The following is a 19,435-nucleotide window of genomic DNA, read 5'->3' as shown; positions in this document are numbered from 1 at the left end:
AGTGCCAATGAAATAAATTTAAGATATGATGATGTATGTGCACGTAGGTAGCAATTGAAGTGATTAGGAAGGCTTTTATTATTCATGTTTGAGTATAATTTTTAATCTATACACTAACATATGCCTGCAATGTGGTTTTATAATTTGAGGAATTAAAAAGTATCGTTAGAACATAGGCATTTTCAACATTTCCTTCATGAACATTAAAAAAAAGACTAGTCACATGTTGGCAATAATGATTTGTCAACTTCTAGGAAGCTATTCATAATTGTTGTGAGATGTTTTGCTCTTAAGCATATGTACGTTTTGTTCTTGTAGTTCATAACTATTGAGAGATCTATTAGCATGCATTTTTTACATAAAGATGTAAGAAATGCTTGAATGTAAACTTCCTTAATTTGCATTTCCTGAACCCAGATTTGAACCAGAACATACATCAGTGATGGTGAACCTTTTAGAGACTGAGTGCCCAAAAACTGCCCCCCCGCTCCACTCCCCTGCCCCGCCCCTGCTCTGCCCCCCCATTCCCCACCCTGCCTGCCCACAGGACCACTCACCGCCTCCACGGCCCGCTGCAGATCACCCAGGCAGCCCAGCAGCGCTATGACGGCCACAACCTCTGCCTGCGCCCTGCAGCATCAACTGCATGATGGGGTGTGAGGGCAGAGTCTTGTCTATGCTGCCTGGCTGCCATGTCCTTGGCTGTGCTGCTCCGTGTGGGCCACGCTTGAGGGTGACTCTCCTTCATGGGGGCTGCTGGAAAGGAGGGGGTCACAGGGGGAAGCAAGGCTGGGGCAACGGCACATGTGCCCACCGAGAGGGCTCTGAGTGCTGCCTCTGGCACCCGTGCCATAGGTTTGCCACCACTGACATACATGATAAATTTTGCCATATATTTCACAACTTTAAAACAAAACAAAAATTATTTTAAAGAAGGAAACACAGAAATGCATATACTGTATTAGAACAAGATGTAGACAAAAAACATGCTTATATGTGGGAAAGCACTCACAAAATATACTTTTTCCTGGAATCCACATATGAAATGAAGAGGAAAATGTGGACAGCAGTGTGTGTATTAAAAGAAACATGCACAAAAGTATGTATACGCTGCTGTGGAAGTTTTAATTAATAAACTACAGAAATGAGATGAAATGAACATAAGGTGGGATTTCAGTCATTCTTCTTTTCAGTTTGCAATTTGTAATAATTAAACATGCTTTAATATGTTTCTAACAAACGTATAACGTTTATATCATTTCCTGAATCTCTGTTTTGACCTTAGGGTCCACCAGGACGTGCTGGTCTTCCAGGGGCTGATGGCTTACCTGGACCCCCGGGTACCATGTTAATGTTACCAGTAAGCCTTACTTTGCTTTATAAATGTTACATTTTCAAGGGACAACTAAGAATTTCAATGCAGTATGATCAACTATTAATATTTCTCTTAATAGATCATCTAGGTCCAGATTGATGGAAAGCTCTTAGAAGTTAGACAATAGCAGTGACCAATGAAAGAGCTCATTCCTGAAACTGGCTTATATCCAGTGACATGATGACATTATTGATGGAGCAGAGTGACATTTCACCCCAAGCTATACAAACAGCCTGAGATTGCGTCTTTGAAATGAGGGAAATGCCCAGATTTCAGTGGCATAGTCTTAGGTTGCTGGAGAACCACAAAAGGGATGCTCACTCCTGAAATAACAGACAACAGAGCATTCCTAATGAAAATGGAACTGCACTTCTTCCACTGTTCTAGACAAGTGTATATATCAGGTTTTGAAAGAACACTTTGTTTCTGTTGTTCATGTTAAAACAGGGATGGGCAGTTAATTTTCCCAAGGGTCCATATGAGAAACAAGGACTGTTGTAGAAGGCTGAACCAATGTAAGCCAATTTGATATCCTCAGATTCTATCACCTCAACTCCTCAGGCTGTTGCAGGTGAGGGGCAAGCTCTGCACAGGTGCAGAAAAGTACTTTTTCCTCACCCTCCTGTGTGGAATGGGACAATTTGCCCCAGCCATCGCACAATGGCCATCTCACTACAGTCATTTCATCATGGCCAACTTACTCTGGTCATCTCATTGCAGCCAACTCGTTGCAGGATAATTCACCATGGCCAGCTTTCTGTGGGGCAACTTGCCACAGAAAAGTTCATGGGGGATAAACTCACACACATTAAATGTTATCCACCACTGTTTCTTCGACATTATTTCCATTTTTCTCAATGGAAATAATGTCCCAAAAATAGTGGTGGATAACATTTATCGCATTGAGTTATCCTGCATGGAGGGGTCCATGGCAAGTTTTCCCATGGCGAGTTGGCCATTGTGAATTGTCCCATGGTGAGTTGGCCGTGAAAAGATGGCCGTGGTGAGATGGCTGCGGCGAGATGGCTGCAGCGAATTGTCCTAGATCTCTCCTGCAGCTGCCAGCTGACTGAAGGAGCTCGTGGTGACTGCACGGAGCCAGATCCGACTTCGCTTCTTCTCTTGCCCTCTGTGGCACACTTATTTACTTTTGATTTCTTCTTTATGACTGACCTCATGCAGGCTGGGCAGGGCCCAAAGGACTGGATATGACCTAGAGGCCATAAAATGCCCAGATCTGTGTTAAAACATGGTTTCAATAAGTCTATTGCCTGAACTTATGTGACATCCTAATTAAATAAATTTCTGAGTTCATCGGTGATTAGTTTTGTGACTTTAAATACAAAAGCAACTTCCCCTGAGGATGTATTTATGATGGTAGTGCTAACATACCTAGGAGTGAACCAAATTCCAGTTGAACCTTTAGACAGGCCCAGCCAAAAGGGCTGACATCTTCTAAAATTTAACTTTCCAGCACCAGTAATGGAGGAGAGGAAACTAATATTTCTTGGGCCTAAATCTTTATTGAGAGGGACTTCTTCATGTGAAAAATGACCTGGGTTTGCTGGATCTCTAATTAAAAGCAACAAAGTCGTGGCAAGCTACAGTTCCCAGTAATCTTTGCATTGAAAACACCTTCTTGATAATTTTTAAGGCAGAACTGGAGATTAAGCAGCAAGACAAAGAAAGCTTGGGCTGCAGTGATTCATTAATTCTCATCAAAAGCATGGGGAGCTTTACAGCTTGGAATGATGCCATATTAAAATGATCCAATTCAAATCTTATTGAAACAGTGAGATGGGCAGTATAGAATGTAATAATAAACAAATAAAATTTTGTCCAAATTAGTTTGTTTAAGGTTAACACATTCCGAATGGGAGATAATCTTTGTCACTAGCAGTAATGCTGTTTTTTTTAGTAAAGAATATTTTTAAAAAAATCTATATAAATAAAAATGTAAATGTTCGTTTGTTCAAAATCTTAAATCTCCGAAAGTTCTTCACAGATTGCTTTGAAATTTTGATACAACATTGCATTCGAATACGCGCGTGTTTTTATATACCTATATTATATAGATGTCACACCTGACAGGTAAAACATGCTTTTTTTGAAAAACAGTGGCATCTGTTGGACGTAAAAGCAACACATGCTTTTACCAGACTGAGCCACAGCAACGCGTGGCCGGGTACAGCTAGTAAAAAAATAAAATTTGTGATAAATTATACAACCTAAAAACTACCTACACAAAACACCATTATATATCAAAGGAAGGTTCTTAAAGATTTTAATGAAAAATATTTCATTAATGAGTGAATAGAAATCAGTTCTGAATTTTTCATTTTGACTAAAAAAAATAAAAAACATTCTTTGCTTCTGTACAGTTCCGCTTCAGTGGAGGTGGTGAGAAGGGCCCAGCAATCTCACCTCAGGAAGCTCAAGCTCAAGCTATTCTTCAGCAAGCCAGGGTAAGTGGCGTGCGGACCAAAGCAAAGCTGGAAAACCTTGCCCCTCCCGAGGCCCACCCCTTTTCAAGGGCTCTGTTTCTCATTCATCAAAACATGCTGTGATCTGCCTTCTGACATGAGTGGAACCAGAACTGCAAATGAGTAGAGCTACAGCAGAAGTGATTAGATGTGGAAACTGCATTGAGGTCTGCTCTATGGCCTTTCCTGCTCCTGCTGTATTGGTGGAAAATGTCAGCCCCATTAGATAATCCAGACAAGGGCCAATTCTGCAGAGATTGGCTAGAGTATAGGTTGTAGGAGATGACTGGGCTGAGCCTGAGGGAGGGGTCAAACACGTTATAAGTCATGAGTCCCTGCGTGCCTCTAAGAGATCTAAGTCCAGCCCACCTTGAATTCCTCTCTTATCTCCCATGCATTTCCCTTGATCGCTAGTTGGTCAGATACTGGTAGGGAGCTTAAGCTAGCAATTAATCTCATTTATTTGCATTTGAACTGCCAGAATCTCCTGATTTCCCCGGCATTTAACACAGGTAGTCCTTGACTTATGACTGGTAGCTTAGTGACCATTCAAAATTACAGTGGACCTACTAAAGGGGGGTACTTACAACCTGGATTCAAAATTCTGGCAATCAGCCTTCCCCGCCACAGTCACCTGACTGTACTTCAGGTGCTTGGCAATTGGACCACGTTTACAGCTATTTTCAGCATCCCATGGGCCTGTGGACATGTTTTACAATGGTTTTGTTAAAACCCATCCTTCCAGTTTTTGGCAAAACTAGCCCATAGTTAGCTATGGGTTCCCTTAAGACCACAGTGTTTGCTTAACAACCCCACCACAAAAAAGATTGTAAAATCGGGTCAGTCACATGACCATCATGTGTTATAACTGTGATAAGCAGATAATAATAATATCTTACTCAGTTTTACAAAATGAACATTGTCTCTTATTTTTATAGAATCCAAGACCTACTAAAATTAAGTTTTGGGGTTTTATCTGTATCATGCCAGTGTCATGATGCTTCACAATCTTTCCTCATAAAAGGTAGCAAGGCTAAAAAATGTTTACATTTCAGCAAATAGCTAATTATCAATGGCAATTGTCATATTTGTTGGAGGTTATGAGTAGTTTAGCAAGTGATTCATGTTAAATATTTATTTTTGTTTACATTACAGATTGCAATGAGGGGGCCCCCTGGTCCAATGGGACTTACTGGAAGATCTGGTCCTGTGGTATGCAAAAATTGGTTATCCAAAGTTGTGATTCATAAATGATTTATCTCAGTTGCAATGCCATTCAATTGGCTGGGATTTTAATAAGAATGATTTATTGGTGTATCTGTCTAGGAGCTGTCCCTAGCATTAAGTTTAGGGACTGCCAATCTTTTAGAAGCTAGAAAGCACAGTACAAAACAAAATTAGGCAGCGATTGATTTCAGAGGAGGATGTAATCATGCAACAATATTACATGAGTAAATGGAGCTAGGATTTTCAATCATGCATGGGTTGGTTTGTGTTTTGCTTTTAAAAATTATTATTGGCTGTTCTGCTGGTTTATATGTCCTTTACATTTGCTTTCCACTGACATTTGTTTGGAAATCAGTCTTCTGTTGTTCAGTGTTTTGCAAATGAATTTGGGGAGCATAACTTATGGGGATTTTGAAATTATGTGACAGAAGTTTACACAGTCTCTGAGCTGCTCAGCCTTATACTGTATTAAGCAGAATGAAATGTCTGCCTGAGGCAACAGATACTAAGAAGTTGCCAAATACTAAAAGACAAAACTGGACATTTCTGCATACGCCTAAATTAACCTCCATCCCCAGGTTGCAATAAAGGGTGTGGTCCCATAATCAAGGCTGCAATGAGGTTCAGCTGCAAGGCTAGGGAGTTTCCATATGGTCCTTTACTGGAATCCAGCATACCCTGGCCTGGCCACGGACTCTCTTGATAAAATTAAATAAATGTTTCATTTGATGGTTAACATATTTCTCAATATGCTTATTTTTCCCCTGGGAATTTCTACCATTTCTGCAATTTTTGAAGAGTTAATTTCCTCCACTTTTGTATTATTTGTATTGGGGAAAATTATTTAGGAATTTATCTCCTATTACAAAATAGGAGGGTTTCCCCCCCCTCAATTATTTAAGGTAGTTTAAATACAGGATTTAATGAGGAGAATACTGGAGATTCTGATTTCAGCATGGAGTTTAAAATGGCCAACAGAATGTCCCAGTTGTGTAGTTTGGATAACAAGCAGAGCAAAATTGCAGACCTCTATATTATAGACTCACTGGATAGAGATTTGACATTTGCCAGCATTTTAAATGTTTAAATGACAAAAGCAGAACACTAGCTCTGCAGTTGTTAAATTACCTGAGCAATTTTCTTCTAATGATGGTTTCCTATTTTATGAAACGGATACTCTGTTGACAGAGATAATCAAAATGATTCATTTAAATGCTGCAGTTAAGCAGTTACTATCTCTTTCCAAGCTATCCAAGGGTATTTACAACAATATAAAATGATACTTATTACAACCGAGATTACAGACTTTGCATAAACCTAGTAGTCTCCTGAGGAACCTCAGTAATTACACCAAGGTAGAAAAACACTTAGACATAAAGGTCAAGAGGAAGTATGCCATTCAGAATGAAAGGATATATTTAGTTCCTAATGTAGTGTGCTGTTTCCCTGATTTGCAAAAGCAGGCTAGCCAGCATAGTCGCCTTAGGGGCTGTGAGAAGTTGTAGTTGTATCTGTGTCCAATGTTCCTGCTTGATTCTGATAAAACTGCTGATAACCTGTATTGATTGTAACCATCTTGCCCAAGATGAAGGTAGCTGAAGTCAACAGAGCCACCTTCTCCAACTCTGTATCTGTATTTCCTCTCTCTCACACACACATTTCCAAGGCTTCAAGTTCTTGCTCTGATAGCCTAGATCTCCTGTAAATATCCATATTTTGCTTATGGAGATCAGAAAGCTGATGATGCCTAACGAGAGCTTCCTTATTGGGAAACTGTCTTCTACATAACAAACATGCTAACTTTTTCCAATCTGTTAACTTTTCTTCCTCATTCTCCAGTCTCTCCAAGAAATCCTCCTCATTCTTTTTGGAAGAAAAATGATAGCTGTTCTTTAGCCCAGAATTCTTTACATGTTCCGGACTGCCCCAGTTGCCTTAATTCCCAAAGGCCATGTTAATTGGTGATTATATGGCTGTTGTCCGACATGGCCAAGAAACATCAGGCTCCAGGGATGTCCTGCTGAAAATATATTGTAAACATGAACTGTTTTTGTCAGCTGTGCAGGTAGAAGGATTAGTACAATGAAAATCTGAATCCTTTGGGTAGGAACATTTGCTATTTATAGCTGAGGAAATAGAGAGTTATGTTCTTTGTATTTAACAAAACAAAGTTTTGTTATGGCATCAAGCAATGCTAGACGTGCCTCAAAGCTATATGAGTAATCTGACAACTCTGTAGTGCACGGGTGCCACACTCAATCGCATCACGTGATGTATCGTGACGTATTGCAACGGTTTTTGCCTTTGTGGAGCTGGGGGGGCGTGGCTTGTGCATGACTCATCCAGCCCGCGGGCCGCCAGTTTGCCCCCTTGCTGTAGTGGGAATTACATCTGAAAATGTGCTGCAGTTTTCTTGATTAAAAAAAAAGGCAAAACTTTTGTTGGCTTTGTCCATGAAAACAAGCCCACTTCTAAATATTTTTACAATTCTCTCACTGCAAAAATTAACATATATTTGCAAACTTGTGAAGGACAGAAAACTTTGTAAAGATATTGACCTTTTTGACAGTAGTGGTGTTGGGAAATATTTACCCTGTTGATTAAATCAAGTAGAGACCTTACAGTTGTGGACCTCAAAGAATCTTTCTCACAGTCTCTAGTCCCAAGCTCCTTGTTTCACTATAAACAACTGATATTTCTACTGATCAAGACTTCAGAGAGGGCATCTTAAAATTCTTTTCTTCCTGGAGTGAAGAAGATGTAGAAAATGGAGGTGGGTCAGTTTGTAGAATATTTAATAGGTGGAAAGTTATGATCTGCAATAGAGAAGATACCTTCTTTTGGAATATGTCCTGCTTGACCAACTCTTGTATTTTTTCATCCAAGAGTCTGTCAGTAGTGAAATGAAAACTATTTTTAAAAAATGAAGTAGTAGTAGTAGTAGTAGTAGTAGTAGTAGTAGTAGTAGTAGTAGTAATAGTAGTAGTGGGTGGAAGGAATATGTCAACAATTAATTGGCTGCAAGGCCCTCACAGTAAGCACTTATAATATTCTCCTGTTCACAAGCAAAGCAAAGTCCCAATAGTAGGATGTTTTAGAAATCCCCAAATCCAGTTTGTTCATTTTAAAATCCCCAACCAAAAACTTCTGGGATCTGGGTGATGTGGGATTGCATTCCTCTAGCTTTTTATTTAGTGTATGCTCAGCACAGTTAGTCTGGAAAGTATAGCATTATTTGTTAATTTACAGGCTACCATCCCCTAGCAGAATATTTTAAAGCCAATAAATGAACAATTGAAGTGAAAGCAGGGAAGGCCTGCCAAAGCACCTGTCATAGATAAAACCTAGAAGAGGAATGGGAGAGGCACAGATAAGAAGGGATGAATTGGAGCGAATGCAAAGGGATCTTTATACAAAGACCACTTATTATGTTCCCAACTATAATTCTGTAAGAAAAAAAAGTACTACCCTTCTCTAGGGAAGTATAAGGAAGAATAAAACGAAACATTGCGGTTAACTGTTCCCCAGCTGCATAGTTTTGATTCATATCCTTTGGCCCAGATAACTCTACAATTAGCCCACTCTAGCCTCTGTGATTTGTAGGGAAGGAAGTTATAAAACTGGTCCTTCTGCTCCCATTCAATGCTTCTTTGCCAGGTTATCAGAATGACTTTGAGGATGGCTGCAAACGAAGCAAGTAACTGATGTCTGAAGGTATCTTGCAGCGGAAGGGCCACTCTAACATCTGTCACTAAAAAGGATCCTAATATTTTACTGCTCCTGTCATTGTTTATCTCCTGTTTTCAGTGGAATATAATTTGTTTTTGGAATGAGATAATAGCCAGTTTGCAGACAAGCGATATTACTGTATTGGAAAAGTTCTCACTTTTGGCTTGTCATTTTTTAACGTTTGTGTACTGCCCAAAGTCCCTTATGATAGATAAACACACAGGCAGGCAGAGAGATCTGCCTTCTCCAAGAGAGAAGAAAATCTCACTAAGACTTTTTTTGAAAAGGAAGAACAAACAGGATAGTGTTCTTACCAGTACCGAGAGTTTCCCATTGGAGCTGTCCTCGAATATGGAATATTTTTTTTCTATGCAGAATCATATTACATCAGTCCTGGCAGGAAATGCTGCACATATTTTCACCAATAGAGTTGGAGGGATTGTTTTGATGTTGATGAAAAGGATTTTGTAGCATGCTGTCCACTCCCTTTCTCGTTAATTTCTCAGGGATGATGGGATTCTTAGGTATCTAACTTGAAGTCTAGAGGAGTGAAACTGAATAATTTCAGGATTCTTCCACAGAGCCCACCACTGTCATTCTCTAAATCTTCATAGCTATCCTTACAATGGTCCATAATTGTCCTTACACCAGTCTTGAGAACTCAAAAATCAGCTTGTACCATGTTCGTGTTGTTGGTGTGGTGAAGAAATCTTGAAACATGCTTATAACTGGGAGACAGTGAACAATGGCCTGCAAGCCACAAAGCTCCAGCACTGCAAATTGAAAATAGAGGTTGACCATAATTACTTATCAGTATGAGATTATAGGGGTGTGAACCCAGATTGGTGATAAAATGCATGTAGAAATGCCTTCAATTTATTATTGAGACTAGAAGTGGGTTGACCAGTATCTTTAAAGATATTTATTCTTGGACAGTAAATTTTAAGTTTAAGATGATGGCTGGAAAGCAATAAATAAAATTATGAACCAGTTTGATGTGAACATGTCCCATAGAATCATAATCAGCAATACAAAAGTGTTTATTTTTCTGTGTCAAAATGTGAGTCAGATTGAACTAAAACAGTATGCTCTTGGGCATTTTTTCTTGGGTGCAGGGAAGTCCTGGTTCATCCGGTATCAAAGGTGACGGTGGAGATCCAGGACCTCAGGTAAGAGTCTATCAGCAACAAAGAAGCAAATGCAAATGGTGGATTTGTAATGGGGTCCCTCAATTTTAATCCCAGAATGCTACTGCAGTGGTCCCAGTAACTGAGAGAATTGTTTCATAAGGCAATTTGACCTTAAATCCAGGTATAATCTGATACCAACAGCATCACTTCATTCAATCCATCACCTCCATGTGGGGACTTACTTTGAAACCTTATGGCTTCAAGCATCCAACTTAATTGTTTTTGTATTTCTTCATTCTTGTTTTTGCCCTAACACTGAGTATGTACATTAATTTAGTTGGATAAACATAAACTCAATTTTAATGCCTCCCCACAACAGATCAACAATGCTTTTGTTTTGTTTTGTTTTGTTTACCTGGTATGCATTTGTAACAATAATATTTCCTGTTTATGGAAATTATGTTTCCAAAGAACTAATAATTTCTGTTTTTGTCCCCCCCTCCATACAAATGTTCTTTGCCTTACTGAATACTATCCTAGTTTATATTTTTTACTAGTTTATTTTTCATCTTTCCCCCATAAAAATGCAAATTGGATCCAAGTATTTTTGTGTTGCCTGTGATTTTGTCCCCTGTGTTCCTGCTTTATGGATCTAATAATATTTTTGCAAATCTTCTTGCTTGTTCAGAACATTTTTCCATAATTGCAAACATGGAATACATTTTCTGGATGTAAAAAGGTTAAAATAGGTTGCACATTCCTACTAGAAAAATGCATTGTAAACAACTTAGACATCTGGTCACATAGGAAGAGTTATAGAAACATAGTAAACAGTATATCAAGTATTTATAGTAGTGTTTCTCAAACTTAACAACTTTAAGATCTGTGGACTTTTAAGTCCCAGGCACCCATGCTGACTAGGGAATTCTGGGAGTTGACGTTCACATATCCTAAAGTTGACAAAATTGAGAAACAGTGATTTATAGTACAGATCTAGGAGATTTAATTTTCTAAAAATAACTTACTAGCATTTGAAAAAATCTTCAAGAATTAATGTCCTTTTTAAAAAAGTAAATGTGATAGAAAATGAAGCCAACAAACTTGTCCACTCTTTCAAAAGCTACAGCTGGATATATAATGAAGGAAAACTTGTTTAAAATATTAAATGTCAACAACTCAGCAAAGACTTTGATTTAAAATCTGTGGTTCCATGAAAGAAGAGAGAATGAGAGATTTATGCCTGGAGAGACACAAATCTGGAGAGACACAATGTAGGATCTAATCAATCCATATGGGATAGATTTCTTAATCCACAGTTTAGAAGTGTCTGCTTTTTCCTCCTTATTTTGTACACTTTAAAGAACAGTATGTTATGGGTGTTCAAGCCTATGAATAAGTCTTTCTTTTTAATCCCTTTCAAGTGGATAAAAATACTGGAAGAATTTTGCAAACTGTTTATTCTTCCAATAGAAGAGAATAGATGTAGCTCAGAAGGGAATGATGGGATTCTTGGTGCTTTCAGAGATGTTGATCTTACCTAGTTGGATAATGAAACATCTGCAACAAAGAACCAAGATCAGAGAGAACAAAGGATTCCACATGATTATTCTTTGTTTTGTTTGAAATGAGTACATTTTCATTGGTCTCTTAGTTGACATCAATCAAAGACTTTAATTTGAGGTGGATTAATTAGTTTGAGAAGAGCCGTGGTGACACAGTGGTTAGAATGCAGTACTGCAGGCTGCTTCTGCTGACTGTTGGCAGTTCAAGTCTCACCAGGCTCAAGGTTGACTCAGAGGTTGGTAAAATAAGGACCCAGATTGTTGGGGGCAATGTGCTGACTTTGTAAACCACTTAGAGAGGGCTGTAAAGCACTATGAAGCGGTATATAAGTCTAAGTGCTATTCAGGTAGATTATAATGAAGCAGAATCTCATGATTTCCCTGATGCAGTGTACCGGTAGTACCCTCTCTCCCTCTCCCTCTCCCTCTCCCCCTCCATCTCCCCCTCCCTCTCCCTCTCCCTCTCCCCCCCTCTCTCTCTCCCTCTCTCTTCGTGTGTATGTAGCATGTGCACTTACATATGCATATACTTTCAGGGTCCTCGAGGTATTCAAGGTCCACCTGGTCTGCCTGGAAAATCTGGTAAAAGAGTAAGTTTTGATGCTTAAAAATTGTCATTTTGATAAAAAAGATACCTCTAGAATTATTGGATGTGATGAGGTTGGTTTTTTTAAAAAATTGTGATGTATGTGCCTTGCCTACCAAAACAGACATCTTTTTTTTTCTCCCCATAGGGTCGTCCTGGTGCAGATGGAGCAAGAGGAATACCAGGAGAAACAGGTTCTAAGGTTAGTAATTATGGATTTTGATTATCCGGAGGCTGTTGTAACATCCAGATATCAGTTAGGAACCAGACGTCTCCTTTTGTACCATTACATGATTGAATCTGATTGACTTTGCAGAGCGGAGTAAAGAATTATGTATGAAATAGAAGTACTGTAGCTCTAGTAACACACTTGTTGCTCCATTTTTGCACACAGTAGTGCACCTTCATGGCTAGCAGGCCTTAACAAATAGAGGAAACCGGGTCACCTTTAGAGAAAACCCTTGGGTGGAATATGGCTATTCTATGATGTCATTAGTTCATTGCAGTATACCAGAAACAAAGCCACTTCATGGTGTACTTTCCTTCTGAATGAATGAATGTCTGGAAATGAAATGAAAATTTTTTTGGTAATCTGAGCAGCAGCTCCTCCAAGTCTTCAAATCAAAAGGGGGAAGATGTTTAGAGGTCTTTTGATCTAAAGAAAAGAAAAGAAAAACCTTCTTGCTGAAGTGTACCTTTCCAGAATTTGAAACTTTTATCCTAAGCCAGGAAAATGTTCTTTATCTTTCCAAATAGGTTTTAGAAATAATATCCTAAGAATAATTATTTGTTGCAATTCCAAGCAACATTCAGTTTTAGGGCAAAAATATCCATCAATAAAATAGATGTATAGTAGAATTCATTTATCAGAACTATTATAAAATGTGAGAATGAACTGCTCACACTGTTATAAGGAACAGTAGGATTGGGTATGTCTAGCTCAATGAAGAGAAGGACGAGGGGTGACATGATAGCAGTGTCCCAATATCTCAGGGGCTGCCATGAAGAAGAGGGAGTTAAGCTATTCTCCAAAGTGCCTGAAGGCAGGACAAGAAGCAATGGGTGGAAACTGATCAAGGAGAGAAGCAACCTAGAACTAAGGAGAAACTTCCTGACAGTTAGAACAATTAACCAGTGGAACAACCTACCTCCAGAAGCGGTGAATGCTCCAACACAGGAAGTTTTTAAGAAGAAACTGGACAGTCATTTGTCTGAAATTGTATAGGGTTTCCTGCCTGAACAGTGGGTTGGACTAGATGACCTCCAAGATCCTTTCCAGATTATTATTATTATTATTATTATTATTATTATTATTATTATTATTATTATTATTATTATTATTATTATTATTATTATTATTATTAATATTTTCCTAATTCTTATTATTGTTACTCCTATTAGGGTGACAGAGGTTTTGATGGGCTTCCTGGCCTACCAGGTGAAAAAGGACACAGGGTAAGAAAAATATGCACATTTCTTTATCTAAAAATGTGAGTACATCAAAACTACATCTGGAATTGTCCAAAACAATTGTGACATTTTCCAGACCCTGCGATTTCAATATGTTTAAATGTCCTACATATGTTTATTCAGACTTAATTCCCATTGAGTTCAGTGAAACGTATGCCCAGATATGGGAGGGAAATCAAACAGATAGTAAATTAATATGTATGAGATGTAGACTTTGAATACGTCCGCAGGTTTTCATTAGCCAGATTGAAATATCTTTTCACTGAAGTCAGTAATATTGCTCTAGATTAAAGTGGTAGCTCAGATCAGAAGTTTTCAAACTTTTAAAGAACTTGTTACCTGAGGGGGGGGGGACCCAGAATCCTTGATCATGAGGAAGAACTCTAGTACTAGAAAAAAAGTTGCATTCAAGACAACTTTTTTTTCTCCGTAATCTCTCATGAAATCCTATCAAGTTCTTGAAGATTCCTCAGCTTTTGTGGAATACAGCTTGAAAAACCCTGAATTACATTGTTTCTTCTTTTATGGATTGTCAGTATAGATCAAGAATGGACCACCTATGCCCCCATCCCCGTGTTCAGCAGTAAATGTCCCTCATTTTCCCTCCCCTCCCCCCTTCCCTTCCCTTCCCCTCCCCTCTTCCTTGTTAAGTTTGGGAATAATAGAATGAGGCTCTTTAACCCCTGACTCCAAAATAGCTGGGTTTGGCCTTATTTCAGACCATTGATGCAGCTATCTCTCATGCTCTCTTGAACCCATCCATTTTTTGCTCAGTATCATCTTAAATGCTGTGGGACTTTCACAGATATTTAGGATGGTGTTTACCCAAGCATATCTTGAAACTACTTTATCCTTTATACCTTCTAATTGTTTGGAAAAAGACAGAAGGGGAAGAGGCCAAAAGCACATTATTACAACAATAGTTAATAGTTATACCAAGTGCCATTCAAGCTAAACATTACATACCAGCAGGCAAGATAGTTCACATCTGTTTATCTTTCGTTTTAATTTTGCTTAAAAATTCCAAGAGCAAAGAAGTAGCCTGATGATTCCTCATAGCAGCAGTCCTGGGCCACTGTCTTACTACAATCAATATTCCAGATTATTGGTGATATTGTTCAAGTCCAGCCTAGGTTGGAATGTGTATAGCAAGCAGAGATTACAATTTTGCTGATCAGGCAATGACAAAAGACGGACTCATAACAGGGGTCCCCAACCCCCGGTCCGTGAACTGGCAATGGTCCGTGGCATGCCAGAAACTGGTCCGCAAAATGACCCCTTGGATAGTCCCAACAAACTATCCTAACTATTGGGATTGGTATGGGGAAGTGATCTAGGCCAGGGGTCCCCAACTCCCAGTCCGTGGACTGGCACCAGTCCGTGGCAGGCCAGAAACTGGGCCACACAAACAAGAGAAGCCCCATCCATGGAATGCAGGCAGCACAGGAAGTCATGCCCCTCTGGTCCACAGAAAAACCTGTCTCCACGGAATTGGTCCCTGGAGCCCAAAAAGTTGGGGGATCACTGACTTATAGTATTTAACTTGTTCAGGATGTGAAAGAAAGCCAACCCATTCCACTCATATTGTGGAATATGTACAAGCAGTAAAAAAAATTATAAGGAAAGATCCTGTAATATAAATTTTCCCAGCGCTAACTCTGCTGTGTCCATAAGTTTGACGTAAAAGCTTCATTTGTAAAGTATAGGATACCAATGGTGCAAAGACATTGAAAAATGCATTTGGGGAAGTGAAGTTTTAGATGCTACCCCATAACAGCTTGAAAAAAAGAATATCCATTTTTCATCAAGTGGAAGTTTGTGTGTATCAAACAAGCCCCCCCCCCCCAAATAACTATTTTTACCCTGAAAAATTGATATAATGATAGTTTGGGTAATGTTAACCCCATCTCATTGGCTTTCTATTAACTGTTTATATTTCATGTACCTCTTTGCTGATTGCCCATGTCATTGACCCTAGCTGTGCATATCAACATTTAATTTGAAGAGTATATAAGGTGGAAAACATTTTGAATAGGAAGATGTGTAGTCTTTTGAATCAAATCAATGAAGTAAATGGTCAGCAGAGGGCACTGTACATTAATCACTATTGTGATACTTAAATACATCACTCCAGGAATCTTTTTCCATGGCTGATAAATATTCTCACAGTTCCGTCTCCGTCTTTGTCTAAGCTACTTTGGCTGAGCTAGCAATTGTGTGACCTTTAAGTGCCCATTTCCTTAAAATCATGGGTACTTTTCTTTATATCGTTTCTATTTATAGATGACTATTTGCACTATCACATCCACTTATACTTACATTATGGTTATTTTTCAACTTGAGCTTTATAAATGTTAAAATCAGGACAATCATATCCTCATGAAACACAGACTTAGGTGAATTCTGAATTCAAAAGCTTTACCTACTTTAGCACTGGGAAAATATGAACCCATAAGATAAAATGTGCACATATTTTAAACTGATACACATATTTTTTTAAAAAATGGCAGGCTGATATACCCCAAGTCTACTTATTGATCCACTTAGAAAAATATCTATAGAAAGTAATCGATAACTCCTCCATTTTGCTGTCCCCCACAAATTACAGGTGTTTGACATTGCCTACAGTGCACCTTATTTCTTCAGTATGGCAATTTGGAAATAAAAGATAAACATCTTTGAATTACAATGATATATGTACTACCCTGTTTACGTACTATCTGTCTGTCTCTTTATCAGTCTATTATGAAGCTTTTTACATGGGAGGACTTTTTAATTCAGAAATATGCTTAATTCTTTACTTCCCCTCTTTATTGCTATTACTATTATTTTCTCTGTTGTTTTGCATGAACTGTACACTGAATGTTTCTGTACCAGAGACAAATTCCTTACGTGTCTAATCATACTTGGTCAATAAAGTATTCAATTCAATTCAATTTAAATTTCTGATGGCTAAAATCAATGGGATTATCACAGGTTCAGTCAGGTTGGCCCATTACAATATCCTCTTACTTCCTTCTTTAGAAATACCTTTTTGTGTATTTTTTAATTATCCCAAAATAGTATTAACTCATATCTTTAACAATTCAAGATCTCAATTTTTAATAATTTGTTACAATCTATATCAGAGTCCATCAGAGTTAAGCAGCCAATAAATAATAACAATAACAATAACAATAACAATAATAATAATAATAATAATAATAATAATAATAATAATAGCAAAATTTATGTGAAATTTTGAGTAATATGAAAGCAAGCATACTTTGCTTCTCTCCACTGTCTTCTTTTAATGATATGTATGTCTATAATAGGAAGAAAGTACGACTTTAATTATACAATTTTAAAAAAATCTGTAAGAAAATTTAAATATGTACTTTTTGCATAAAATAACCATTGACATTTTTATCTAGATGTATATGTCATAAACTATGTTTTTCTTAGGTATTTTAAAAAGTTTCTGAGTCAAAATGTAATTCTAATTTGTACATTAGTCTAGGAAGCACATATTATTTCTACTAGTTCTGACTGCCTAAAGATCCAATTACTCAAAGATCCCAACAAATAAGAAGTAAAGTGAGATTGTGACTATTCTCAGTCATTGTTTATTAACTTCTTTTATATCTCTTATGATCATGTTATTGAGAATATATTTGCTAAGGCTAGGTAAATGACCGGCTATCGTATCAATATGTTCCTTGAATATTTAACTTCACCTTTGATACTAATTTTTTGATAGCTTTTTTTCTGCATCTGGAAACAGCAGCATCAATATTAGAATCTTCCTATATGTACAAATTACAGTACATTTCAAAAATGGAAAATTAACTTAGGGAGAATCAGTCTTTGCAATCTGAAATTTCAAATAATTAAGCTTTTATGAGAGGTTAGGTATGGATTGCCATGTGCAAATTTGAAATGTGTGCATGCATTTAGATTATTTATTGTGCATGTATGTGTGTGTGTGTGTGTAGACTATATATATATTCTTTTTCATTCTAAACCTCAAAGATCCAAATGCTTTTGATTTGAATTCAGACACAATGTTTTGCTACCTAGAGAACATAACTGTCATCCTTCAGAAGGAACTTTGCTTAATATTTTAGCATTTAATTAGAAATTAATAACTGTGTTTGAATACCAGGCAAAAGCATAGTTGAGACACTGAGGGATGAATCACACTGAACTGGGGCTTGTGGATCTTTCCTTTTATTCTCTCTATCACTGCTTGGTGGAGCTTTTCCAAATATTGCTTCCCCTGTTAATTCAATATTTAACTTTCCATGGCAGTGATTAACCATAGTTTCTGCAGTTGGATGATATAGCAAACTGTGGTCAAGAAAACATGGACACCAACGTTTCCCAACTGCACATCATACGTGTACCAGAGAGCAAAGGGGATGCGTGAACTAGAAGTATATTAAATTGTGGTTTGGTTTGATGCCTTAATCCGTGATTTGCAGATTCTTTTGAAAAGTATTATATAGCAGCCATTTATTGTTGTTGTCATTAAGTGCTGAACGTATAGGTATAAAATTACTCTGATTTTCCTATGAAAATCAATAGAAACTTTGTTCATATTTCTAGCATCCAATAAGCAGGATGGGCAAATGTGGAAAGCTATGCAGTGTTCTTAGAATTGTGTTTTGTTTGTAAGAGAATGAATAAATATTGTCCACTACCTAGTATAGGATTAAACAGGTTTCAGCCTTCTAATTTCAATGGGTTTAAACATATCGTATTTTACTCTGTGTTGGATTATGTACTTTGAATCCAGCCTTCAATAGAAGCATTTGCAATGTGATATAACATGTAGCAATCTGTATCTTTTTAACGGAGCCATGTCCTGACATGCCAGCATAAAGCTCAAACATGTGCATCAGCACACAATTTTATCTCTTTCCCTAAATGTGATTTTATCATGTTTTCTCTTCAGGGAGATCGTGGACCACAAGGGCCTCCTGGTGCTCCTGGGGAAGATGGAATGAGAGTATGTCATTCATTGTTTTCCTCTCTTTTTTCACCTGCAAAATAGAAGTTTAAAAGTACTGTTTCTTTCACACTTAACCCCTTTCCATTTTGTTTTTTCTTGAAATAAGGGAGAAGACGGTGAGGTTGGACCAAGAGGCCTTCCAGGTGAATCTGTAAGCAAAGCTTTCTATTTGTTTAGTACTCATGATCGCTTTTGTTGTGAATCTATTTGCCTCTGAAAAAATATACTGTACTCTGTCCAGGGCACCATTTTGGAATAAAATATAATTAGGGGGCAAATTCAGCTGATATGTCTGATTTGTTCATAAAGAGTTCTTAGTTCTATATTCCTCACTGAAGTAAACTAATGCTATCTCTCTTTTTAGTACATCTATATTTTTATTAATGAATACTCATGGACATTTTTTTTCCTCCACTTGCTTATTTCATTTTAGTGAATTTCACCATAAGTCCCACTTGGGGAATTTTATCACTGCAACAATTTATGGATCCATCTTACATATATAAATGCAAAATTCACACTGATCTTTTAGAATGTATTGGCTGTCATAGAAGAAAACAACTCCATTACGTGCATGACATATTCTAAATTCTTTGGATTAATAAATGTATGCAAGAAAAGAATAGAAATAATTTTTCCCTCTTGGTTCTAAAGTTCTTATGCATGTATTTTTGCGTGTAGGTATATGCTGTCCACATGGGGAGTTTTGTTAATTAGAGAATGATTCTGGATGAAAGTAGTAACTTGTATGGTCCCTTTCTACTGATCACAGAATCCTCAAGGTGGACTAGGAAAGGGAACTCACGCTATCTGTGTCTTTATGTTGGGTATAGGAAAAAAATTCAGAGCTTCAAAGTTGAGATGACCTTGATTTGAGAAA

The 19,435-nt window shown here is 37.7% G+C and overlaps 1 protein-coding gene across 1 annotated transcript in view; it reads left to right on the top strand.

Annotated features, from left to right (window-relative positions):
* Positions 1-19,435, top strand: part of LOC107292301 (collagen alpha-1(XI) chain) — a 137,748-nt gene that overhangs the window by 94,848 nt on the left and 23,465 nt on the right. Inside the window, exons 12-20 of the mRNA XM_015821381.1 lie at positions 1,286-1,360; positions 3,757-3,840; positions 5,014-5,070; positions 9,930-9,983; positions 12,043-12,096; positions 12,241-12,294; positions 13,494-13,547; positions 18,499-18,552; positions 18,662-18,706. Coding sequence (XP_015676867.1) covers positions 1,286-1,360; positions 3,757-3,840; positions 5,014-5,070; positions 9,930-9,983; positions 12,043-12,096; positions 12,241-12,294; positions 13,494-13,547; positions 18,499-18,552; positions 18,662-18,706 — 531 coding nt within the window. The remainder of the gene's footprint in view (positions 1-1,285; positions 1,361-3,756; positions 3,841-5,013; positions 5,071-9,929; positions 9,984-12,042; positions 12,097-12,240; positions 12,295-13,493; positions 13,548-18,498; positions 18,553-18,661; positions 18,707-19,435) is intronic.

This window comes from Protobothrops mucrosquamatus, unplaced genomic scaffold, assembly GCF_001527695.2.
Source record: "Protobothrops mucrosquamatus isolate PMUCROS unplaced genomic scaffold, P.Mucros_1.0 scaffold1319, whole genome shotgun sequence".
Lineage (NCBI taxonomy): Eukaryota > Metazoa > Chordata > Lepidosauria > Squamata > Viperidae > Protobothrops > Protobothrops mucrosquamatus.
The sequence above is the reverse complement of the archived record's forward strand: the minus strand, read 5'-3'. Positions and strand labels throughout refer to the sequence as shown.